The sequence below is a fragment of the Microchirus variegatus genome, assembly GCF_963457635.1.
Source record: "Microchirus variegatus genome assembly, chromosome: 21".
Lineage (NCBI taxonomy): Eukaryota > Metazoa > Chordata > Actinopteri > Pleuronectiformes > Soleidae > Microchirus > Microchirus variegatus.
The window spans coordinates 16285462-16311851 of NC_139822.1; the positions used below are offsets into that span (position 1 = coordinate 16285462).

At 43.6% G+C, this 26390-nt stretch overlaps 2 protein-coding genes across 2 annotated transcripts; both read right to left on the minus strand.

Moving 5' to 3' along the window:
- Positions 1 to 15859: 15859 nt before the first annotated feature.
- Positions 15860 to 17483, minus strand: cyp1c2 (cytochrome P450, family 1, subfamily C, polypeptide 2). The gene has a single exon (XM_083907968.1). The coding sequence runs from the start codon at positions 17472 to 17474 to the stop codon at positions 15939 to 15941; it is 1536 nt and encodes a 511-aa protein (XP_083764094.1). The 5' UTR covers positions 17475 to 17483; the 3' UTR covers positions 15860 to 15938.
- Positions 17484 to 18076: 593 nt separating this feature from the next.
- Positions 18077 to 21159, minus strand: LOC310942559 (cytochrome P450 1B1-like). Its single transcript, XM_083907967.1, has one exon. The coding sequence runs from the start codon at positions 20986 to 20988 to the stop codon at positions 19411 to 19413; it is 1578 nt and encodes a 525-aa protein (XP_083764093.1). The 5' UTR covers positions 20989 to 21159; the 3' UTR covers positions 18077 to 19410.
- Between the last annotated feature and the right edge of the window lie 5231 nt (positions 21160 to 26390).

Sequence of the window (26390 nt, forward strand, 5' to 3'; positions counted from 1 at the left end):
ATCCAGAAGACTGAGTAAAAGCCGCCGCTCGCCCCCACATCAGCGAGATAAAAGTTCACATTTTTAAAGATATGGCTTTGCGTCGTCGTGTTACAAAATACCCCAGGAAACGCGACTGAACGTCCAAGCGACCGCATGCGATATTTTTTACCACAAGCCTTTGGACCACATCAGATGGCATGCAGCGGCTGAGAGTGTGCGATCCAAGGGCTTTTGCATTTCAGTCTAAATTCAAATAAAATGTCGGCAAAAGCTTTGTTGGCCTCGTTGCCGGATTCTTCAAAACTTTGCATATTTCTCCCGCGGGTTCACCGTTCTGACATTACCAAGGTTTTTTTTTCTTCTTCTTCCATTTACTATTTAAAAAGTGTTACTTCCTTGTTCTCCTCCACAGAACTTTCTCTTCTTAATGGAACACTTTTGGCTGCGCGAGTTCTTGCTCTGGCATCAAAGTGCACTCGTGTTTAGCTCTTACTACACGCAGTGATAAATGTCCTTGGCCCGAAGAACTCCATCAGTGCCGTTCAATTGTTCCCCTCAGTGTGTATCCTTTCCCGTGTGTGTAATAGCTGGCACGCTGAGCGACCAGATCTGCTTACATGTAATTATCACGCTGACAAATCAGCGCTCCTCGTGCTAAATGAGTATCTCCTGTTTTTCTAATAAAGTCAGAGTCGGATTCCTGGAAATGTGCTGAACTAAGTATAGCGCTGGCTATCCCCGCTATTTCTCCCCCTCTTTATTTGTTATATTTTTATTCTTATATTGAGTTTTCTCTCTGCTAAATTGTGGACTTAAGATGCAGATTCCTGCTCCTCTGGGTCTCTCTTTTTGGTTCTCCAGTTTCCTCTCACAGTCCAAAAACATGCAGATTTGAGGATTAGGCAAATTGGACACTCTAAATTAGACCTCTTCCTGTCCTGATTACCATAAATGACAGAGGGTGTTTGCCCGCTTGTGCTCACCGTCGCTCCCATTTATCCACCGATTAAACTAGACTGAATAAACAGAGTTGACACAAAGTCTAAATATTACACAGCAGTGAGAAAAATAAACAGACCCTGATGAAAATGCCTCCCCTGCAACTGTACTTCTTAAACAACTAATTTGTTGTTGTGTCTGTGGTCTATAGTGTTTGCAGAACTTTTTTAGCTATGATTTACCAAATGTTTCATAGTGAAATTTCATAGTATAAAATCACTTAAAAGAAAGTTCAGGTCAGATGTCTCCGAATTCTTTACTTTAATCTAAGAATTCTGACTTTAATCTCAGAATTCTTGATTTTAATCTCAGAATTGTTGACTTTAATCTCAGAATTCCTACTTTAATGTAAGAATTCCTACTTTAATCTCAGAATTCTTGACTTTAATCTCAGAATTCTTGACTTTAATGTTTACACAAGTAGCCACTATGATTGGAAGACAGAACTTTGACAAAACAATGCTTTTATTTTGAAGTCCTGCTTTATAACTAAAGAACTTACAACAGCTTTAGTTTAGTGATCATGCAAATAAAGAAATAAAGGTTGTTTTCTTACTTAAATGTGACTTCACAAATTATCCGTTTTATTACCTGCCACTGAAGCAGACAACAGGAAACACAGCTAACGATCATTGCCCCCTTTTTTAGTGTCGTTTATTTCTGTTTCACTAAATCCTGAGGGAAATATCTGGCTTGTTAGCGCCTAAATGCTCCACTATGTTCAACAGTGAGGTTATCCCAAGCTTTTCACAGAAAGCGGCTGCTGCTGTTGGAAGCAAGGGGTCGAACAAGCCAAATTACAGGCAATAAAAACCAAAACAGTACGTTGTAAGATTCAAAAATGCTTCGTAGAGCTGATGGGAACATTAGAGACAGATGATCATTTTCTGAGGGAATGAACTCTGACATATTACATTTGCTTCTCTATTTCTATGAAAACACTGAGTAGCAAAAGTCTGATCTGCCAAATCTGTCTGTCAGTACGGGAGAGTATTAGGGCCACATGTCAACAAAACAACTGGCAAAAAGTCAGGATTATGACTTTTTTCCCCTCATAATTCTAAGATTAAAGTCGTATTTATGAGATTAAAACAGTTTAATCTCAGAAGTCTGAGATTAAAGTCATAATTCTGAGATTAAAGAAAAAATGATTTTATCTTCACAATTCATTCTGAGAATAAAGTATTTAATCTGATAATTCTGTTTTTTTTCTCAGAATTCATAAATATGATTTTTTTCCCCTCAGAATTCTGAGATTAGAGAAAAAGTCATAATTCTGAGCTTTTCCCCTCAAAATTCTGATATTAAATAAAGAGTCTATAGCCATAATTCTGAGATTAAAGTCATAATTCTGAGATGAAAGAAAAAGTCTTTAAAGTCAGAATTCTAAGATTAAAGAAAAAGTCTTTAAAGTCAGAATTCTGAGATTAAAGAAAAAGGAAACATTTAATTCATGTATTTATTGTTTACATGTGGCACTAATACTCTTCCATATGTCAGTAATCCCCATCCAGTTGTGAAATGATAAAACCTTTATTTGGGGCAAATAGGTTGTGTTTCCTGTGTCATGTGTTGCTGTTGCACCACAACGCATGTGCCTGTGTCATTCACTTCAAAAGATGGGATTACTAAAGTTACATAACTAAATAATTCAATGACATAACTAAAACTGCAGCATAAAATACTGCTGCAAAAACTCCCCCGATGGCTAAAAACCTATACATTCTGCATGGGGATCAGCACTATACCTTTTATGACTCATCATAAATCAGGCCATGATGTACTACATGCTAAAGTCTTCCTGTGCAGTCTGCAGTGAAGTAAGGGTGAGGTGTGATGTCAGCTCCGGGGGCCAAACCAAACGAGTGCCCTGGGATGTGACTGAAGGAATTTGCGAAGCCAGGAGTGTTTTCTTAGCTGGTTCACTCGCAAGGACGCAGTCCGTTTGGATTCAGATGTCCACATGTTCACACCGGTCCCGAATTACAGATGTAACCATTACGTCAGCGAACATTCACACTTCGCCGTGTTCAAGTTGGTCTGCTCCGCCGCCGCTGACCCGCCGCGAATACAAAGACAGATGTCGGATCCCCGCAAATCCACATGTTTGCTTTATGGTTTGTCCTGGCTGCAAGGAAGCTGTCAAATATATAAGTGTTTTTTAGCTCTTTTATGAGAGACTTACTTAGTGTTCGGTGAAATCTATAAAATCTGCGGATATGAAACAACACGAAGCTGAGCTAATTATAGGCTAAAGCATGGTTGTTACGACCGTTTTAAAGGCATCAGCACTGTGGCTTTTGTTTACGAGTTCACTTGCTCCAGACTAAAATGTCTTTTGTTTTCTTTTTCGATCGAATTATGTTATTGTCCGTAAGAATATTATGCTTGATTTACCATGTACACATGTGCATTACAACATACAGATCACAGTGGATCTACAAAGGGACACAACAGTTGGTCTCAGGAATGTGGAACTGAAAAATCCAGTATTTCACAGTATGATTAGATTCTGATCATACTGTGAAATTCTCACAAATTCATTCATTTAGACCATCTGGTGGGCCGTAAACGGGGGGCCATATGTTTGACACCCCTGGGCTATAGCTTAGGGCCATAGGGTTCTCAAGCTGTGGTGCGTGTACCACCAGTGGTACGTGAGATTCCTCTAGTGGTACTTCTATTGTACATATATATATATAAGGATATGTGATCGGAGTGGAGCTGAGGAATTTTTGAGGAATTTTGACCGGCGTGTGTAGAAAATGAAACAAATAACTTATGCTGGACACGTTAGCGCGTTAACGGCGTTATCGCACATTAACGCATGCCGCGTTTCCATGACGACTGACCTGAAAGAAGGCGCGCGTGACGTCATGTTTACGTGCCTCGGCACCGGAGTCCAGGCACCGTTTACCAGTTAGCTCCGTTAGCTCCTTTAGCGCCGTTAGCGCGCCTACAGCCGAACTGGATCGGTCTGTTTATTAAACGTTAAAGTTTAGCGTTACTTTAGAGACTCGTTTTAACAATCGAGAGTCACATAAACATGACGTCACGCGCGTCTTTTTCAGGTCAGTCGTCATGGAAACGCGTTAACGTTGACGCCATTAACGTTTTAACGTGCCCAGCACTATAAATAATAATAAGAGTCACATTAGTCACATTCCCAGTGTCTGCAGTGTATGTGAGGAAGAGGATGATGATGAAAGAGCAAATTATCTTATTAGGAATAAATCTGCCTGCTGTGACAAGTCGAATTTTAACGTTAGTGATAATGCGGTTACTTCCAGAGCTAGGTATTTTCTCAGGTTGTACATGGTAAACAGTTTGAGAACTATCTCCGGGTTTATGGCACGGACGTGATTCTATTTATTGCAACAATGACCCATATCTTTAATCTGTGCAACAGATATTGGCTGTATTATTCCCCCCCCCCCCGCATTGTTTCTGCGCGTCTGCAAACACGACCGTGTCAGGATCCTTTTATAACCCCGTGCAGTTTAACAATCTCCAACCTAACAACAGCAATAAACACAAGTGGTCTGCTCCGCTGTGTACATGGTAACCCTTCTCAAACTGGCAGGCCATCGTCCGCGTTGGTTTTCGTGGGGCAAAGTCGCATTTTCTCAGAACCAGGGGGGGGGAAAGCAGAGTGTAGCTGTTGGCTGGTGCCTCTGGCAGCTCTCTGACCACTGTGATGCAGAGGGACCTGCACTGCGGAGATGAGTGAGAAGGTGGGAGAGAAGATGGGGGGGTGGGGGGGGGGGAGCAGAATGTCTTATTTTTGCTGGCAGAGTAGTCAAGTGCTACCTCGGAGGTGGTTCTCTTCAGAGGCCCATACATCTTAGTTCCTGGCAGGCGAGCCTTTGGGGGGGGGTGGGAGTGGGAGGAGTAAGAGGAAGAGAGAAGGGTGATTGGAGTGGAGGGGGGGAGGTATGATGAGAAGCCAGTGCTGCTGGGGAGTCAGCCAAAGTCCAGGACTTTGCTTTATGGGTTCTCCTCTCCGCTACGTGATCCCAGTTTGGAGGATTGGAGCAGACACCCCGACTCCTGACTCTCCCCCCATCTGCCTACCGCTCGCTGGCATGAGGACGGGGGTGAGATCAGGAGACTGCGGTTGCTTCTCTCACTTTCAGAGTCTCCGGCAAAACCAAAGCCACCTGTGTGTGAACGTGCAGAGAGATCTGAGTCACTGGCTGTCATTCATACCGTAGCTCCCTCTTCCTGTGAGTCATCAAATGGCACTTGACTGATTTCCATCGTCCTAAGTGAACGTGCACTTGTGACTGGATGAGAGCATATATAGTATTGTCTTTACTTTTGCCGAAGCTGCAGTGTTTGCGCCACAAAATCCTGCTATTCAAACACATGGTGAAGTAATACTGATCATAAATTGTTTCTGACTCTTTTGTTCTGTCAAGTTGAACTTGGACGTGAAGTGTCATCGGGGGCTTTTACTCGGTTTCAACAATTTGTTTTCCATTTACAAGTTCACACTCATGTTACTCCAAGAGTAAAGAAAGGGAAAGTTGTAATTAATCGCTCCGTAGCGTTCGCGGTTCCCAGCGAAGTCATTTATCTTCATTTAAGGACATTTGAATCAACTATTTTTTTTTCTCTCTCTCAATGTGAACTCGCTGCAATTTTGCGTGAACGTTTAATTGTATTTGAAAGCTGAGCTGAAGCCACGTGTCAAAGGTGCCGCAGCCACTGTGGTTCAAGCAGAGGTAACTCGCTGACGATGTGTTAACTCCTTGTTAGCTCCTCTTGCATGAACTTGAGTTTTAATTCCGTTTTATTATAAACATCAGAAAAACACATCACTACACACACACACGCACTCTTTTAATAGCTTGGCTTGGGATTGTTATTGGGGTACACACACACATGCTCAACCAACTATTTCCAAAGTATGGCAGGCAAAGAGGAGCGTTGCGTGCTCAGCGGCACGCACCTGAATATCTCCACTCTGTTGAAGGGTCTGGCAGGAGCCTCCGCTGTCTTACATAATGCTCTGAAATCCCACTTATTTGTTGTCATCGGGCCTCATCGCATGACTCCACACACGAGTGAATATATCTGTTCAAGTGTGAATTGGCCGATGACGTAACGGCAGAACGTGAAATCTGCCAACTCGACGTCCAGTTGGCACCTCGCATTCATTTCTTTCCTCCGGAATACTTAGTGGATGCGATGCCTCTGCATAAACAGTGCGAACGTGATCGGCTTCTGTGTTCTCTCCGCTCGGAGCCAGCTCCTATAATGCTGGCAGGCTGAATAAACGGTGTCTCCGGAACCTTGTTTTAGCCCCAGCGTTTTCCATAAGCACCCTTCATCCCTGCTGTGTTATTCTTTATGAGCTGCACCTCCGCTCCAGCTCAAGTCATCTTCCAGGACCTTTGGTTCTTGTCCTTAGTGGCCCCTTTACCTCCCTCTCATATGGCAGTTTACAGCGTAGATTGCGTTGTCTTGCAGATCGACTGACATCCTGTAGACATGGGGGGCCTTACTTTCAGGGGGGGGGGGGCTGCCATCTTCATTCATTGTCTACCGCTTCATCTGGACATAGAACGAAAGGCGGGGCACACCCTGGACCAGGTCTCCAGTCCATCGCAGGGCCAAATAGATTCACTAATCCCCAAATCTGCATGTTTTTGGACTGTAGGAGGAAACCGGAGATCCACATGTGGGGAGAACATGCAAACTCCACTCCTTGTTCCGACCTCTTCACGAACCCCGGGGTCTTCTTGCTGCAAAGGCAAGAGTGCTAAGCACTCCACTCCACCAACCGCCATTATTCGGCAGCAGAAGAAAACTGACTTTGCATACGTTCTTTTTGCTAGACAAAGGCCTCCATAGATCCCTGACGTACTTGGGAAATGGATGGGTCCATTTGAAGTTAAGCCTCATTCAAAAATACAACAAAAGACCTCGACAAGATCGGGGAACAACGAAGGATCGACCGGATTGTGGTCTCGTGGGCAGAGCCTTTGGTGGCAGATTGTGCAGAAAAATGGCAATTGTCTTTGCATAGCTCTTGGACCGATGGTCCGATTGCTATCAAACTCGATAGCCGTCTTACTACGGGCATGACTAGGTGCAGTGCCCAGTTTGACGTTGTTTGGATAACAAATGCAAAATATATTGTTAAATATATTGGTAAAAGAAGCACACATTGGCTTTCGCCGCTCTACTGTAGCCACTCCCCCTGTCACTCACACAGCACTGTGGGCTGGAATTGGTCTGATACCTTGAACGGAAATGCAGATTTCTATGGATTTAAAGAGTGTTGGGAATGATTAGTTTCATCATTTATAGATATTTGAACGCAGAAATGTTACATTCACGTATAATATCCTGACATTTCTGGTTATTCTGCGGCGGCCCGATTAATGTGCAAGTGCTTCATTTCCATTTCCAGTTGTTTCCGTTGCAGGGTCCACTGACGATCACATGATTTTAGAGAGGACTGAACTAACTGAGGTGTAGCATAATGAGCTAATGAGTGCTTGGCATGACCGCGTGATCGCGATTCAACTCAAGGTTCAGCTGCATCAGCGACTTGTGTAACAGGTTATAAAAAAATAAAACGTTTAACAGCACTGAAATATAACATCCGACACAGTCAACGAGTCTACTCGTAGACTTGGAAGCGCCTCGGGACATTGGAGCGGTCAGCACTATCCTCTCAGTGAGGTGGGGGTGGGGGGTTGGGATTCTGACAGGCAATCAGGGCCCACTACAAAAGCAGAATGTGAAAACAACTGAAAATGAATCCCTGCGAACCTAAATAGCTTATTGCTAAATTGTTTTGGTCTGGTGCAAAGCGCTGCCAAGAAGAGGGCTTGAAGTGGAATGGCGTGAAAGCGAGGGATGGAAGGGGAGAAAGAGAGAGGGAGAAAGAGAGGGAGAGCGGTAGCTTTTTTTGCTTATTGCATCAAGACAGACAGTACGAGAGGGTTATTACTCTTTATTCAATTACCATTGTTCACTAAAAATAATGATGACGACGCAAAGATGATTCCACTCAAATCTCTCTGTTGTTTCTCGGGGCCAATCGAATAATGAAAGTTTGAACTGGCTTTCATTTGGATCAATATGTTCTGCTCTCATTCTCAGCACGAACATAAGATATGACACATTCACAGAGGTCACAGACAGACTCTGGCTGTTCAGACTCAGGGGTAAACATTTTGTTGTCTGCTTTACACGCTACGGCCAAAATGTAAATAGACATCCTTTTCTCATTTGTGTTGTGTACTTTTTGCTCTCGGTTTGTTTTACGTATGTTAGGCTGCGTACCTCGAATCAAAGGAGATTTTGAAACCGCATGCGTACAGTGATTGTTTAGAGGGAAAAAACAACAAAAAAAATCTGCTTCAAACTTTGTGGCAGCAGTGTGGTGACGGTGCTTTCCCTGTTTTATTGTGACATGGCCCCTAAAAGTCCACTAATAAATGGTTGTTTGGGGTTTGGTGAAGAAGAGTGATTTTTCCAAAATGTCAAAATGAAGTGGAAACACGGCCTTATCATGCAACCTCAGTGTCCAAATACTCATGGGGCAAATTCCTTGAAAAGTCTCCTCAGAATACCTGATATGTACCATTTCTCACGTACAGTATATCGCTAATATTTGTACATTGATTTAACCCCTTAACACCTAAGCTTCAACCATAAAAGGGCCAATTTTTTCCAGAATAACGTTCAATATCTGGCACTAATTTACTATTTATTGCATGTTAAAGTAGTGTATTAACCATTTAAAATGAAGAAAAACAAAACGTTTTATTGACAAAAAACTATTTGAAAAGTATAAAACATATTTAAATTGAGATTTGTCAAAAACATTGTCCCAAAAAATGTGGAAACTATGTACAGGCGTGAAATTACCGTAATAACCACAACCGTTTTTCTCATAGCACAAAAACTATTGCGTAAACGTTCTTTCTGCCAGGCAAAGGCCTCCGTAGTTCCCTGACGTGCTTGATAAATGGATGAGTCCATTTGAAGGGAAGTCTCATTCAAAAATACAACAAAAGACCTTGTTCGATAAGATCAGGGAACAACAAAGGAAGGATCGGGATTGTGGTCTCGCGGGCAGAGCTTTTGGTGGCAGAATGTGCAGAAAAATGGCAATCGTCTTCGCAATCGATGGTCCGATTGCTTTCAAATGTGAGAGGTGTCTTACTACGGGCACGACTAGGTGCAGTACCAAGTTTGACATTGTTTGGATAAGTAATGCAAAAGATATCGTTAAATATAGCGGTAAAAGAAGCACACATTGGCTTTAGCCGCTTTATACCGTAGCCACTCCCCCTCTCACTCACTGTTTGCTGAAATGGTTTGATACCTTGAGTGGAAATGCAGATTTACAGGCGTGAAATTACTGTAATAACCACATGTTACAGAAACTGTTGGGATTTTTCCGATAGCTCAAACTGTCGCGTAAACTGTAATGCAAAGTCGTCTGCGAGACACTCGGTGTTAATGTTTTTAAAGCGGTTTCTCGTGTCTAGAGGAAGGGATTGTGATTATATTGGACAAAGGACGTCAAAGACGGAGCTGCCGGGCAGGAGGAAAAATGGACGACCACAGAGAAGGGTTTGTGGATGCTGTGAAGGAGGACATGAGGACAGTTGGTGTCACGGGAGAGGACACAAAGGAGAGGACAAGATGGAAGCAGCTGTGGAGAAGCCAAGAACCAAGAACTTGGTTTCTCGTCCATATGATTGTCTGTCTGGATTCAAGAAAACAAAGTTAGCTATAAAAACAGCAGATATATTTAAAAAAAAGTCCTATAAATAAGAACAATGTTTGAAAAAAATGTCGGCACAGTAATAAAAGTGAAGGGCACGACAATAAAAGTGTTCTCAGTCTTTCTATCTAATCCCTCCGTGTTTGCTTTGTTGACATGTTTTGCCAGTGTGGTTCTCGGCTTTGCCAGTTTGCCTCTTAGGGCTAATTCGATGATGAGCTGTTGTGTGCACTAAAGAGCATGTGTCCTGCCAAGGGGACATAGTTAGACTTCGTCTGGGATGTGTCACGTCTTTCTCTCGCCCCCCCTTAGCTCTCTTAGTCAACTCTACAACAGCAGAAAATCAAGATGTTGATGGTGCACTACCTCAGAAAGAATTAAGTGATTAAAACGTTGTGTTATCGTGATAAAATGGCATATCAAACATTTCACAAATCTGCTCCCTGCACAAGAACAACCATCATTTCTATCTTCTCACAGATGGTGGACGTTCCAGTCCGGCGTTGCACAACAGCCATAGTACCAAGTCGTTCATTATCATCTGGGCGCAGACAGCCGCTATCTCAGAAACTGCATGAAGATTGATGGCCCCCACGAAGGTGCTGGACCCACTGGGAAGCTCCAAATGCTTTCTCTCAACGTCAAAACCGGGACTGATTCATCACGAGATAAAGGAGATCATGAGGTATTTAGGGGAGACGTACGACCGTAATGCACTCTGTCTTCGTAGGAAGGCGTTTTTATCTTCGTAGAAAGTAAGGAAGTACAGCTGTTTAGACACTGAAGAAGAGGCCGCTGTGTCGTAGATGCAACAGCACCACCTACAGTGTGATATTGCTTTGATGCAACAGTTCTACAAGCACAATTTACCAATTATGGTTTATTTGGGTTAGGGTTAACTTAGATGTTATTTCTAGTTCCTTTGCCATACAGCGTCGTTGAGCTGTTATCTGTAAATCCACTCTCCAATCGTGGCCACTGTCACACCGATAACAGCCTCTACCCTTTGGAGAGCAGAGTTTGACAGGCTGAACAATTATTTTGATATGTTATTCATTCGATATCTTGCTTGCGCTGGTTTCCTGTTTCCTGTCAGGTATTGCATGCTGCTTGGCTAATCCAGGGATGCGCGTAAAGAGCAAAGCCTAACCCTAAGCCTAACCCTAACCCGATTTGTTACAATAAGTGATTTAATCATAATTCGAGGGTTTCCGACTGACGTAAAGCAAAGTTACCCTGTACTATAACACTATACTAAACTATGCTAAGGTTAAATGTTGCGTTGTTATACTTGATTTCAGCACTCATGGAATGTCTCTCGTCCAATTAACCAACTGTTGTTAAAATCACTGTTTTGCACGCAGGATAAAGAAGTGGAAATCCGACCACAACCTCAGCCTGGCTCAGTCATGGTGGACGCCAACTTCAGCCTCCCTCACCTCTTCTTTGAGGGTAAGCTCACTGCTTATTATACCTTCTGCACAACTTCCATATCGGGCTAAATCGAAAGTGTTGAGCAGGACACTTAAACTGAAAAGTGGCAAGACTTAATCATCGTAACATCCAGTGGAACATGACTGTAAGCCGCGTGCAGCATGTTTGTCAATGACATAATTCTGCAAGGGCGGATTAAAAGAGAGGGAACATTATTGAGCTAGCAAATGGAACACCAAACAAACTCTGGAATAATATTGCATTGGAGCAGAATGCACAACTCCTTCTGTTTTTTGGACATATTACGACATTGAATCCGGTTTCCTTCCATAGTCTAAAAAACATGCAGAGGTTAATTGGACACAAACTGACTGTAGGTGTGAATGCGACTCTGTACATTCACGCCCTTTGTCGGCTGCTATTGGCTCCAGTTCTCCGCAGCCCTCGCGTGGAAACATCAGAATTATTTACGCCATGAGCTCTTTTTCCCCCTCTGTGGAATCAAGTCTCAAATTAAAACATGTTTCTACAAAATAACAGCGAAAATCTTCTCGTGTAAATAATGCTACTGTAAAATGGGAAGCGGTGACTATTTGTTGGACGCTTTACGGCTTAACTGGACGTGTTGAAAATGTCACCTTTGTTCCGTGGGAAACTGTGTGATTCATGGTTTCTTTGCATGAATCTTTTTTTCCTCCCCTCGCAGTGTATTTATTCTGGTTCATTTAAAGGGAAAACTGGCTCTCTGGCTCACTTCATTTTACAATAGAATGATAGATGATCAACTGCGGCGTCTGTTGATTTGGGTGAAATTGTAAAGCATGCAAAATTGCATTTCTTTCTCCGCTGTATTTTGGATTTGCAGTGTAGCTGTGGTCAGCGTGTCGGTCTTGAGGGGGAAAGATTGGCTGAGTCAGTAGACTAGTCTTTTCCCAGCAGCCGATGCTCAGACACGATGTTCCGCTGGTTCAGCAGATGATGGCAGCGGACGGGGGAAGAGATTTACCGGGGAATTGCATTTTGTCTGCTTCTAAGTCATTCTACCTCATCGTGTGCCGTTCCACCAAACAGTGACTGCCATTGGCATGTCAAAAGTCTGGCTGAGCAAGAGGGGGGTTTTAGATACAGCTGCGTGTGGTGGTGGTAGTGGAGAGAGCTGAACTCTGTAGCTGTGTGCATGTTAGGGATAATCTCCGAGCTGACGAGACATTTTTTTGCCCCCATGGAACGTGTTTCAGTGGCATTTTGGATCGTTTTCATGGGCATTTTATCAAACTTTATTGGGTTCTCCAAATCCCAGACATTTTTACCCAGAGGCGATTCTAGAGTCTGTTGGGGCATGAACATTGCATGAAGTCAAAAGTGTTTTTTTTTATTCCAAATGAATGAAATGACATTGAAAAACCTTGTAATTTTGAAAATAAATAAAGTGTGTGAAAATATAAATGTAAAGAATAATAAAATACTGTAAATAACTTAAAAAAATATATAACCTTATTTAAAAAATATACATTACACTGTAAAGAACCCACATTAAGACAATATAAATATATAGAACAATAAAATAAATACAATAAAAAATAAATTAATAAAATAAAATAAAACCCTTATAAAATATTACACTGTAAATAACTCACATTATGAACCAGTTAGCGCTAGCGTGAGCTCGCGTTCTGACGCTAATGTTAGCTGCCGTTCAATGCACTCTTAGAAATAAAAGTGCTAAGTAGAACCATATAAGGTTCTTCGGTTTGTCCTCATAGGAGAACCCTTTTTGGCTCCAGGTAGAAGGACCACCAAGGACCCTTTCAAACCCCTTTATTCAGGAAAGGGGTTTTAAAGGGTTCTCTGGATCAAAATGGTTCTTACTGGAACCATTAGTGATACCATTAGAACCCTTGAAAAACCCTTTCTTCGGGAAATGGTTCCAGGTAGAACCTCAGCCCTTGCAATAGGACCCTTTTGGTTCAATAGTTAGACAATTCAATAACAGCAGTCATTTACTGTTAATGTTAATGTTGCACTATTATACTAACAGTTCATGATAAATGGTCTTTACTTAACACTGCCATCAGTTTCAAGGATTTAATGGAGGTAAATAGAACGCTGGAAAAGACATTAGAATGCGTCTTCCACTATCAGTTGACGTCCCGGCACGAAACCACACAATTGTAACGTCTTTGACGGCTGTTTTAGACGCATTAACTTCATCCGTTTCCTTTGGGCCTGTTTCTTCTTCATGTTGTTTGAGTCAAGGTAGAATAAACATGTTCTTTGACCAGGCTAGCGGGGCTAGCATAGCTCTCAGCCTTTCTTGCTAGCAAACAATGCTGTTCTTTGACCAGGCTAAGGGGGGATAGCATAGCTTTCAGCCTTGCTTGCTATCAAACAGTGGTGTGGACACATGTAGGAGATTTAGCGGGGTATTAAAAGCCCAAGTCATATGAACTTCAAGGACAACTGAGGACATCATTTGCCCCCAGCCTCCACCACCATCTCACCCTACCACATGTCCCTGTTTCTCTTTAAGAGCAAAATGAAGCAGGGCTGTGTGTGGGTACGACGTGAAGGGAAGAGCTGGCGATGACTCGGCGTGAAAGGAAGTCTTTCAGCTGAACACATATCGTGAATGTTTCCCCTCTCATCCTGTGGTGTCGGAGCAAAGGCGAGAAAGTAAAAGAGAGAGATTATATGTTGGTGCAGAATGTCTCCAGCCTGTTCCACATTAACCTTAGTGTAAACAGGAGTCTGTCCACACTCCCGTCTCCTGCAAGTATGCAGGTGGACCCAGTCGCCGAGGCAACTCATGGGACAAGAAAACAAGGTCTGGGATTAAAATGATGAGCCGCTAACTCCCACTTAAACTCATATTCATGGAACATAATTACCAGAAGGGTAAATGTTGGGTTATTCCAGTCCTGCTGAGGCAAAGGTATGATACAGCAGGGATAAACAGGGACTCTTTTGCAGTTAGCCTACTAATACTTAACCCTTTAACACCAAGCGCACTTCGGATTACCGTAGATTGTGCGACGGTTTGAGAAGTCGCACGACAAAGCCAACGTGTGGTTATTACGCTAATCAGCATCTTTGTCACCAGAGAGGAGGGAGTTGGAGAAAGGCTTGGACATAGTTTCCATTTTGTGGCCTGTTTTTGGACATTGAAACAAAAAAACTCAAACAAATGAGTTATATTTAATATGTTTTACACTGTTAAAATTTCAAATTTAACACCCAAAATCTGGTGTTCATGTACAACTACAGTGTTTCTTCATTTTGAATGGTTAATACACTATTTTAACATGGCAGTTAATTGTCAATAACTGAAGATGTTGCAAAAGCACTTACTCTACTCACAGGATTTCATGGAAATGGGTAAGGTATACTTGTTCTAATGAAACTTTATTTAAACATTTCTTGTGTCACAGCGTTACAGCACCACATACAGGCCTGGCATACGCACTACAGCATTTAGAGTAATTTTGGGTCCTTTTACTTTAAACTGGCGCAACAGTACGAGACGTTTTCTGACGTCAATCTCTGCTTTACTGCGGACAAGTTCATCGTTTTTAATTCTATAACTCTTCTAGCAAAATGAAGTGTCAGGTTCCATTTCATAGGGCTGGATTAACCACTACCTATTGTGCTAGGATTAACGTGAGAAATAAGATTAGGCTCTCTGCTTTTTAGTCCAGTGATTCCCACCAAAGTTAGACCTGTGTCTCAATTAGAGCATAAAATAACTTATAAGTTGCCTTTACCTCAGTAATCCATCGATATGCACCAACCAAAGTGCACTAAAAACAGAAGCAGTGGTTACGAAATTAAATCGAGTAACGTTGCACAAATGCTGATCTCTGGAATTCACATTCATAGATACCACAAAGTTCGTTGGTAAGGGAGTTAGCCTCGTTTGGCCTCACTCACTTCATGCCAAAGTCGTAATCTTCTTCTTCTTCTTCTTTTGAAATTCACACCTTTTAAGATTTCATGACATCAGTTTAAGAGACGCAGGGCTCGCTCAGTGAATCTGAACGCGTTCGTTCAAAGAACAGCGCGGCCCGTGTTAAATATTAACGCTGGAAGCTTGCGGCTGCTTACCGTCGCCTGCGGTACGGGGAGCATGCCGGGTCATAGAAGTAAATATTTCACAACATCACCGAGACCAGACATCGTGATCTATTATTATCTCTTTGACCTCTGTGGCCTGTGCGATCCACAACACTTTGCCCGATGCGTCGCACAGATTCAGTAATGAGCACAGTCGGTACAAAATGTTTATTTGACATTTCAAGGTATTAGTCACACTGTGGCGATGCAGATATAACACATGTTCCCTATGAAAACATCATTTGGCTTTTGCAACTCGTGTTACTCGGACAGAGTTATGCTTTTTTGCATCGGGTTTCGCGGTGACGTGTGTTACGGAGGACGTGAGGCGGCTCAGGCTGTTCGACATTACATTACATTACTGCATGCAACATGATAATTCACAAGAATGCAGATAACATGCATGCATGTAGTATTTTTTATTGAGCTCGCTAACAAACAGTGCAATACATATATGCAGATAAATGAGTTTCTGACATTTTCTTCCACAGATGCTTCCTTATCAGGATGCATACCTGTCATATTTAATCTACTATTTTGTACCCTCTTACCTTCATTCATATTATACAAGCATTAATATTTACTTCAGGAATCATAACCTCATATTGCGTTAATCTTTTATAATCAAAGACAGAGTCAAACGGCGCTCTGCTGGACTTTAAGTGAGATCTCGTCTGGATTTGGCTGTAATCTTGTAATCTAAAGGCCTCAGTGTTAAACCGTACGAGCAGTTTAAAGACAGGTCCTCGTCGGGACGTTTCTCAAATCTGCATCGGTGGAGCAGAATGGCCAAGAACAAAAACACCTCAACTTTGGCAATTTGGTCCCCGATACAGCGTCTCTTCCCTGCTGAGAAGATCATAACATTGCTCGTGACGTCCTTGTCGAGGGCGCCGTTTCCATCCAGGAAGCGCGAGGGGTCAAAGACGTGCGGATCCTTCCACTTCAGAGGGTCGTGATTGACAGACCACTGGTTGACGAAGACCACCGTGTCTTTGGGAATGTGGAGACCGTCGACCGTGACGTCTGCGGTTGTGGAGTGGGGAATGGTGAGGGGGACGAAGCTGGTGAAGCGCATTGTTTCGTATATGAAGGCGTCCAGGTACGCCAGGCTGCTTCTGTCCTCGGTTGACGGCAGCCTGTCTGGGCCCACCACTTTGTCTAAGAGCTCGTGGAGTTTAGTTTGGATGTCTGGGCGTTTGGCCAGAAGGAGCACGATCCAGCACAGTGCAGTGGAGATGGTATCCAGACCTGCTCCTATAAGATCTGACACTGTCCCGTCTGTGTGACCTGAGGTGAGTCCGCTGTCTGCTTTGTCAATGACGCCGATGATGGCGTCGCTCATGTCACGCGTCACGCGCGGGTCAAACGTCTCTCTGTGCTCCTTCACTTTGCTCTGGATAAACACAAAGTAGTCTTGGTTCAGCTTTATGAAGTTTTTAAAGACACTGCGGACTGGATTGGGGAAAGACTGAAGCCATGGCATCACGTCAACCAGACTGCCAGCTCCTACTGTCTGTCCAAACTGATTCACCCTCTCTAACAAGGCTCTAAACTCCACATCATCATGTCCATAACGCTTTCCAAAGCACAAGGCACAAATCACGTTTGCTGCAGCTACTGTCAGCTCATGAGCGGGGTTGAAATACTGGCCGTGGGCACTGAGTTTAAGGAAAATATCGACTAGCTCTGTGGCTTCAGCCACAATTTGCTGCTCAAAGGCTTTCTTGGTTTGGCTGTTGGCAGATGAGAACGCTCTGATTGTTGATTGAGCAATTTTCCTGTGCATCTTCCACTGTTTGCTGTAATTGTTGAAAGTCATGCTGTTCCCACCCGAGATAACCTGGAAAGAGACAAAGTTTGGTCTCCCTGCAAACTCTGCGCTGTGCTCTACCAGAGCCTGGCGAATCGCCCTGTCGCCGTTCAGGACCACGATATCGCTGCAGCCGAGTCTTATCTGGTACACGTCGCCGTACTTCTTGGCCAACCGGGCGAGGGTGACGTGAGGCATCTGGCCCAGCTGCATGGCGTTGCCCACCACGGGCCAGGCGAAGGGTCCCGGCAGCCGCCTCTTGAGTCTGAGGTTCCTGACCCACAGGCAGGCTTCCAGACAGATGAGGAAAATGAAGGAGGCGACCAGAGCAGGCTGGACCTGTCCACTCCACTCCCTGACGATGCTGCTGCTGTCCATCATACCAAACTCTGTGTCCACTTTTTTGTGCAATTCAGAGACAAAGTTTAAGCTATTTAAAATATAAACTCTTCACTGACTGATGAAAATAGGCATTACCACAAGAGAAGAAGCTTCAGGCAGCACTAATAATCTGCCGCGTCTCAGAGAAGGAGGAATCAGGTTGAGCTGTGTCTTCAGATGACCACCTCAGGAGAATGCTGATTTTTTAGCTGTAACACATCGCTTATATCTATCTCTATGGTGGGAGGGGTCTGCAAGTCAGGTTTTTTGATTATCTCTCCCCTCCCATTTTTGACCACGAGCTGGCCTCCCTCCAGAAATGTCCCTTTTAGGCTTAAAAAGGAGAGAACGGCTACAAAATAGGGTCAAAATATGCATTTATTGTTGGTAGAATATAGTAGAATAATGGACATTGAGCTGGAGTTGATTGTTTATTTCCTTTGCGTTTAAATTGCTGGACTTTCTGTGACCATTTAAAAGCATGATTTGGCCTCTATGTTATTTACAACCAACCTGCTCCTCTTACTCTGCATAAAAATACATGCACAGCATTATTATTGCTGGTATTTACGGCTCTTTAACAACGTGGCTGTTAGGTTTGTGGCATCAAACATCAAACATCAGGATTCAGAACAGATCCGTGTATGTGAGTGCTTGTGCAACAAAAGGAAGAACTACCCCAAACAACAAAAGCTTTGGTTTTGGTCATATTCAGCCAAGTTCAAGTCCTGCAGAGGTTTCTATTTTTGGAACAATGAATAATGATAGACATCTAAACAAAGGTGGTTCCTGATGTCACATTAAAACAATGTGTGAAGACGGGGAGAAACTGCACACGCTCACCATTGACAGTTCACTTTATTCATATCATATATATATATATATATATATATATATATGTAGCTTATTTAGTTTCCATCACATAAAGCCATCACACTGATAACAAAACATCCTCTGTGGCGAATGCATGAACGTTCAAGGCCCTGCTGAGTTTAATTTGTTGCATTGACACGGACAGACACAAACACATCCCCTGGTCATTATGACACAAGTTCCTGAACGGAGAAGCTTTAAGAGAGAGAGAGAGAGGGGGCAGCGACATCCGTGGAGCTTTGAAATAGCTACTTTGTAAACAAACATGTTTTTGAGAAAATGCCTCCTTGAATGAAAAAAAGGCCACTTTTTTTTTTTTTTTTGTTGCTGCACATGTGTTTTGTTTTGGTTTGTTTTTAACTCTGGTTTTTTTCTCGCTCTGCAGTGCTTTGTACAGTAAAACCGAACCCTGAACACATGTAATGATACGTTGTTTGCGAAGCGTTCGCGGTCCACAGCAGCGTGATGGATGCTCCCAGATGAAAGACGTCCTCCGTCACATGTCGCCCCTTAAACATTTCATTGGCACTCTTTTGTTTAACGTGTTTGTATAGTCTGAGTACAGTAGATAGTGAAATACATTAAATTCTCTTTACTAGAAATATGTGACAAAGGCTAATATATATATATATATTCTTACATGTTACAATTGGGCGCAATAAATCATCACCGTGACGTGGTAACATTTTATAGTTCTTTTCCTAATTCCTGCACACACACATGTACATGCACGATATAGTGAGTTTAAAAAAACAAGCGCACAACTCAGACACAATTATGTACAAGATCCGATCAAGTATAGAATATTCCGTGATGCAGAAACTGGAACAGATCACGATACATCTTTGACATCATATTGAAACCTCAGCTCTGCACCAACAGTAAATGTGTTAATGTATCCATTAAATATCATTCTTTAAATATATATATATATCTATATATATATATATATAGATCTTACAATAGGATTTAGTGCAGGTTTACTGATACTCACTGATACTGTAAATGTCATTTGGTGGGAAAAAAAGTGTTTGCTGGCCTGGAGTCACAGTTTTGCTGCTGCTCACGCTGGGGAAACTAAGCCGAGCAGCTTCCCTCTGAGTTTGGCGTTGATGCAGAACTGAAAGGGCTTCAGCGTGAGCCCGTAGACGCAGTCGAGCGTCAGGGGCCGAGAGGGGTCGCTCTCAAAGCTGCACTGGTGCAGCAGCACGGCCGCGAGCAGAAACACCTGCACCTTGGTGATCTGGTTGCCGATGCAGCGTCTTTTACCCAGAGAGAAAATCATCACGTTGTTGCACGCGTCCCTGCTGAGGTCGCCGTGTTCGTCGAGGAAGCGCGCCGGGTCGAAGACGTGCGGGTCCTTCCACTTCAGCGGGTCGTGGTTGACCGACCACTGGTTGATGAACACCACCGTGTCTTTGGGGATGTGGAGGCCTTCGATGGTGACGTCCGACGTCGTGGAGTGCGGGATGGTGACGGGGACGAAGCTCGTCAAGCGCATCGTCTCGCAGATGAAGGCGTCCAGGTAGGCGAGGCTGCTTCTGTCCTCGATCGTGGGCAGCCTTTCGGGGCCGACCACTTTGTCTATGAGCTCGTGGAGTTTGGCTTGGATGTCTGGGTGTTTGACCAGGAGCAGCATGATCCACTGCAGGATGGTGGACGTTGTGTCTTGACCCGCGCCAATCAGATCTGTCACTGTGGCGTCGACAAACTCTTTGGTCAGTCCACTTTTTTCCCCGTGCTCAACCGCGTTGATGAAGGCATCGCTCATGTCCCGAGTCACCCCTGGGCTAAAGGATTCTCTGTGCTCTGCCACTTTTTCTCTCACAAAGGTGAAAAGCTCCTCATTGAGGCTCTTGAAGTTTTCGTAGACACTGCGGACCGGGTTGGGGAAGGACTGAAGCCATGGCATGACGTCTACAAGGCTTCCGGCGCCGATCGTCTCTCCGAACCTTTGCAGCTTCTTCAGCATGGTTCTGAACTCCAGTTCGTCGTGTCTGTATCGCTTCCCAAAGCAGAGAGCGCACATGATGTTAGCAGCAGACACCGTGAAGTCGTTGGCGGGGTCAAAATACCGTCCGTCGGCGCCGTTCCGCAGAAAAACCTGCACCAGTTCCATGGCCTCAAACGTCACGTGTCGTTCAAAGGTTTTCTTGGTCTGGTTGTTCGCAGAGGAAAAGGCTCTGAGGGTCGACTGAGCCAGTTTCCTGTGTGCTTTCCACTGTTTGCTGTAACTAGTGAATGTCAGGCTCCTGCCTCCGGAAACCATCTGGAAAGAGACAAAGTTTGGTCTTCCTGCAAACTCTGCGCTGTGCTCTATCAGAGCCTGGCGAATCGCCCTGTCTCCGTTCAGGACCACGATATCGCTGCATCCGAGTCTTATCTGGTACACGTTGCCGTACTTCTTGGCCAACCTGGCGAAGGTGATGTGAGGCATCTGGCCCAGCTGCATGGCGTTGCCCACCACGGGCCAGGCGAAGGGTCCCGGCAGCCGTCTCTTGAGTCTGAGGTTCCTGACCCACAGGCAGGCTTCCAGGCAGAAGAGGAAAAGGAAGGAGGCGACCAGAGCAGGCTGGACCTGTCCACTCCACTCCCTGATGATGCTGCTGCCCTTCACGCCAAACTCTGTGTCCAGTGCCATTGTGACACTGTCTTTTGTCTTTCACTACACTTGTCCCTCACAAGAGAAAGGAAAAAAACAACCCCTGCTCAGTGGTTGTGTGAAAAAAGAGTTAGTAAACGTCTTCTATAGCCATCTGAGTTCAGATTTCAGTGAAATCTTGAAAATCTTGACTTTTGTTGGAGACTTTTCATCAAGTTTTAAGGCTTCAGTGCCTGCTCTTTGCTTCACTGCACTGTCTTATATGTATTTCAGTTGGTGGGCAGGGCTCAGGAGAACTTTCATACTCCTCCCATTGTGGTAGCCGCACAGGCAGACACACACAGACACACACACGCACACACACACACAGACGGACAGACCCAACTACATTATCTCCTGCGCTCCTGGAGGCGCGCGTCGGTGGAGGGGGACACACACACACACACACACACACTCCGTGCGCTCGCATGCGTGCGTGCAGCGTGAACGTTCCACCGTTCTCATGCAACCGGTGACTGCATGGCTGCTCCGCTGTGGGGAAACATGTGGAGACAAATTGTTTTATTAATTGCAGAGAGATGAGAAGACACAGACGGCTGCTGCGCTTCAGACTTCAGCGTCTTTTTTTATTATTATTATTATTATTATTATTATTATTATCGGCTGCTGAAGAGGAGCAAAAAACAACATCCATTTAAACTTTATTATTGTTTATTAATTTACTTTATTTATTTTTTGTCTTTATTGCAACATATGTACGCGCGCGCCTCGGCAGGTTACGATGAGTCATCATCAGAAGAAGTCAGGGAAGTTAAACCAATCTGTTTAATATTTTATTCCTTAAATTTCTGCAGATTAAATGAAGGAAAGGTGTGTTTAATCTGCCATAAACTAGCCGAATATAGTTAATAAATACGTTTTAAATAAGCTTTAAAGAAAATGTCAGTCACTAATTATAAAATAAAGTCTGCACCACACATTTATTTAATAATATCCCCTTTCTAATCAAATGTGTCCTTCACCCCAGCTTCTGCATGTCTGTGAACTCTCACACAGCAAATAGTGAAGCAAACAGTGTCTGTCCTTGTCCCTGCTGCTGTCCTCAAAAATAGGGCAACTCTTCCAATATTTTTGGTCAAAAACATAATCCAATTATCCAATTAATGATTATAAATCCCACTCTTGTTACATCGTCCACAATGTTGTTGTCACTCTTTGAATTGATGTAATCTCTCTCTCTCCCTGTGGATGACGACAAAATGAGTTACTTGTCCCCCCCCCCCCCCAGCTCTTTCCCCTCCACACAACTGTGAAGTTTATTTTTGCACAGAGCTAATGACCCTCATTGAAGGCACTGAAACGTTTCCACAGTAAGTCAGAGGGACAGAAACATTAGTGTCGCACAAGCACAGGCAGACATTAATGGCCACAGGAGGAGGAGGAGGAGGAGGAGGAGGAGGATGATGGGAAACATTTAAAATGATACATGACTTTTTAAACATGTGTTGCACGTTGTTTTTCACGATAGGGAGTAAATATCGAGGTCTGGCTTTATGAGCATTTACAAAAATGTACATAAAGTGCCAGAATTGATATGTATGCATATATATATATACAACAATAAAAGCCCATTATGTTTTTTATATATATATGTATATATAACCCTTGCATAAAATAAGCTTAGCAACATAACAAACATATTTTAAACACTCACTAACGGTAACGTTGCACTAGCTCTGACTCAATAAATGCCAGACATTGTTGAACCCAATTGAAAGACGACAGTAAAAATAAACTAAACTAAAATAAAAAACCCTGCAATGACACTTATTTGTTTGTGTGTGTGTTTTTTTCACAATAAAAGTCCCCTTTTTCTTTCTTTCTTTCATACAGATATTATTGGATAGTTTGGCGATAGTTCAGAGCCCGAGAAGCTGTTTGTCTTCGCAAAATGCGGTGTGTGGCTCGGCGTCAAAAAAGCTCCCAATGATTCCCCCTCGGTTAACCAGAGGACATAGCAATGTCTTTGAATACACTCCACCTCCACTGGAGGGGGGGTGACTGCGTCTCCTCTCTGCTCCTACAGGGGGAGCACCACCACCACCGGAGTGTACTCCTCATACACATGTGGCCACTCGCATCTCCATCAAGCTAATTAGAGCCAGGTTTGTGGCCGAGGGTGGGGGCGGGGTGATGTCGGGGGGTGGGGTGGGGGTGATTTTGGGGGGGTGTCATGTGTGCGTTTTGCGTGTGGCTGCTGTGTTTGCCTGTGATTACCCTTTGTAACCTGGCTGTGAAAGGTTGGCCCTGACCCTGCAGTGACTCTGGGCAAAGGGGAAGTAGTCAGGGGAGGGGATGGGGGGGTGAGTGGAGGGTGAGTTGGGGGGGTTCATGAGCAGGAATGGGGGGGGTCTACACGCTGCTGCATGTCATGAGCTGGCGGGTGGGCGCTCTGCTGCGTGGAGACAGGGCCAATGGTAGAGCGGGCTGCTCCGGCTCTGGAGCTAATCATTGTTTACTAGTCTCATTTCCACTTCTCAGTGAGCTACTGTCACGCACACCACCGACCAGGAGGAAGGAAGAGGGAAGGGGGGTTTTTGTGTGTGTGTGTGTGTGTTGATGGTGGAGAGCCAGGGGCCCAACAGGCAGTTGGGGTGCTGGTGGGACTGAGGAGAGGAAAAGTGCGGAGACACTGAAGGAAATCTGAGCGAAAGCGTCAGCCTTTATTTACTTATTTATTTATATATTTATGTATTCACTCACAGTAAACACACACACACACCAACAACCCAAAAAACATCCTCTGGGCCGGTGCCATCTCAGGCAGCCAGGAGGTAACCACCGGACATTGGTAGTTAGAGATGGTGATGTTTGAAATCAGAGCGTTTTGTGCTTGCCAGACCACAATATGAGGAGATACAGATACTCACAAAAAAAAAACTTCAGTGTCTGACCCAATTGTTGTTTGTCTGTAGGGAAAAAAAAAAAAAAAAAAAAAAAGCCAGAGAAAATAGAAGCAGAGACTCCAGTGGGTATGACTACATGTGCTTGTATAAGCAGAGACAACATAAGGTCATCTTTTAGTGTGAAAAGGAACATATTTCTCTTGTGTCGCTCCGTGACATCTGTGCTAAATTCATTTCTCGCCGATGGACGGAGATGTTTTCAGCAGAACAACTGCACTCATGAACTATACATCATCCTGTAGGTCAGGGGTAGACGATCTGCGATCTTTATATATCGTCTTTTTCTCGTTCGTAGACTAGCGGAGCCGGGGAATCAAACCCACAACCGAAGCAATTGCAAAAAATCACATCTTCCTTCTCATCTGAACTATTCATTAATGGAGCAAAAATGGCCAATTTAAGAGATAATAGTGTCTTAAAACAACTCTTTGACTCAATTTACCTTTTTTTCAGAATAAAAGTCTTTGCGTTCATGACGATTTTGTGAAGAAAAGCACAAGTTTATTTATTAAAAAAACGGATTTTTTTGATTCATCTACCGGGGGGCCGGATGTTAGTGTTGGCGGGGCCGCTTTTGGCCCACGAGCCGCCAGTTGCTGCAACTGCAACCAAGAGGCAAAACAACTTATTTCATTGGGGTTACATCTTTTGTGTCTGAATGGTCATTAACATTGTTTTATTTATTCTTATTCTTATTTGTAGAACTGCTTTTTAAGCAAAACTAAAAGCTCTCGTCACCAGCTTTTGGATTGGAATACCGTGACTGGACGTTGGGTCTTATATTTCAGCAAAACGTGTACGACCTGGCGTAATAGACCTTTTTCACAGCAGTTATTTCTCTACATAAAATAAGGTTTAAAAGAGACACTTTAACCTGCTTTAAATATTACGTTAGATACAAAATAATCCCCTGGTTTCACTTGTTTAAAAGCGGTCACACTGAGACAAATCCACAGTGGGTCACAGACCGCCTTACATAAGTCAAACTGTGGTGTCACAGCAGCTCCAGTGTCTTGTGTTCATTTTCGATTTTTGGGGGGGAATCAAAGCACGAGAACACCACGCCGAAAATGAATCTGCTTATCTTCTGAAAAAGCCTTTGTTGTGTCAGACCTGCTGTGTCGCTGTAGGCGAAGTCAAACAGAGAGCGGAGCACCACTTTGTGGGGGGAGAAAAAAAAAAGGCTTCTCCTGGAATGGTTTAAACCATGAAAACATGCATTTGGAAAAAAGAGAACCATTTTTTTTTAAGCCTTACCATAATATTTTCTTACACGTAGTGCACTTTCATGCGGTTCTGTAGTTCAACAACGGCAGTTACAGAGTCTCAATTAGGGGCTTTGATTCAAACCAGTGACCACCCACACGACACTCGCAGCACTGCGGGGTTCTTTGGGAATCCATCAAAAGGGATATTAATGGAAAAATAAGCAATGTAGCAGACATGAAATTATAGTATGAAACGCTGTTTCAACCCAAAAGGCATGAAAGTTCCCCCTTGTGAACACTGACCCAGGTCATCGTCCTGAAGAAGTTGTTCAAACTTCTGCACTTATATTAAAGTTGCATCACAATAAGTCGCTTATTAGAATACAGGAGCCGTGTTTATGTCCATGTGCACGACAGTAAAGGGATATTTGTTTTTGTGTGAAAGGAGGAGACGAGTCGGGGGGGGGGGGGGGGCTGAGCGTTGCGTGCCAGTGCCGCCGTGTCGTGAGCGGAGCTCGGTCGCTGAACTTGGGCTTCCCCGGGGAGCGGAGGAGGAGGTGTGTGTGTGTGTGTGTGTGTGTGTGTGTGTGTGTGTGTGTGTGTGTGTGTGTGTGTGTGTGGCTGTGCTGGGAGATTAAAACGAGACTCGGGGAGAAAGCACAAGTAGAAATGGCTTCCAGATGACCCCCCCCCCGACTCCTTGAGCTCATCCGAGACACGAGCTGAGGCACGAGTGTAGGAAACGAGTTTGCTAAGCATTTCCCCCAAACTTTCTGCCACATTAAAGTGTGTTATTTTTATTATTATTATTTATTTTATTTTTATTTTAATTATTATTATTATTTAATAGTATTGGGGCAGGGAAAATGCAATTTTAGACAACCACTGAAAGCAGACAAGCATTTAATGGACACTGCTATAAGTTTCCCACTAAACTTTTTAATGTACACTACCGTTCAATAGTTTGGGGTCACTTAGAAATGTCCTTATTTTAAGGAAAAACACTTTTTTTCAATGAATATAACATTAAATGAATCAGAAATACACTCTATACATTGTTAATGTGGTAAACGACTATTCTACCTGCAAACGTCTGGTTTTTAATGGAATATGTACATCCTTAGAGATAAAAGTGCTAATTAGAACCATATAAGGTTCTTCGGCTGTCCTCATACACTCTTAGAAATATGGATTCCAAGAGGGTTCTTCTACAAGGGCTGAGGTTCTACATGGAACTATTTGCTTCTGAAAAAGCCTTTCCCGAAGA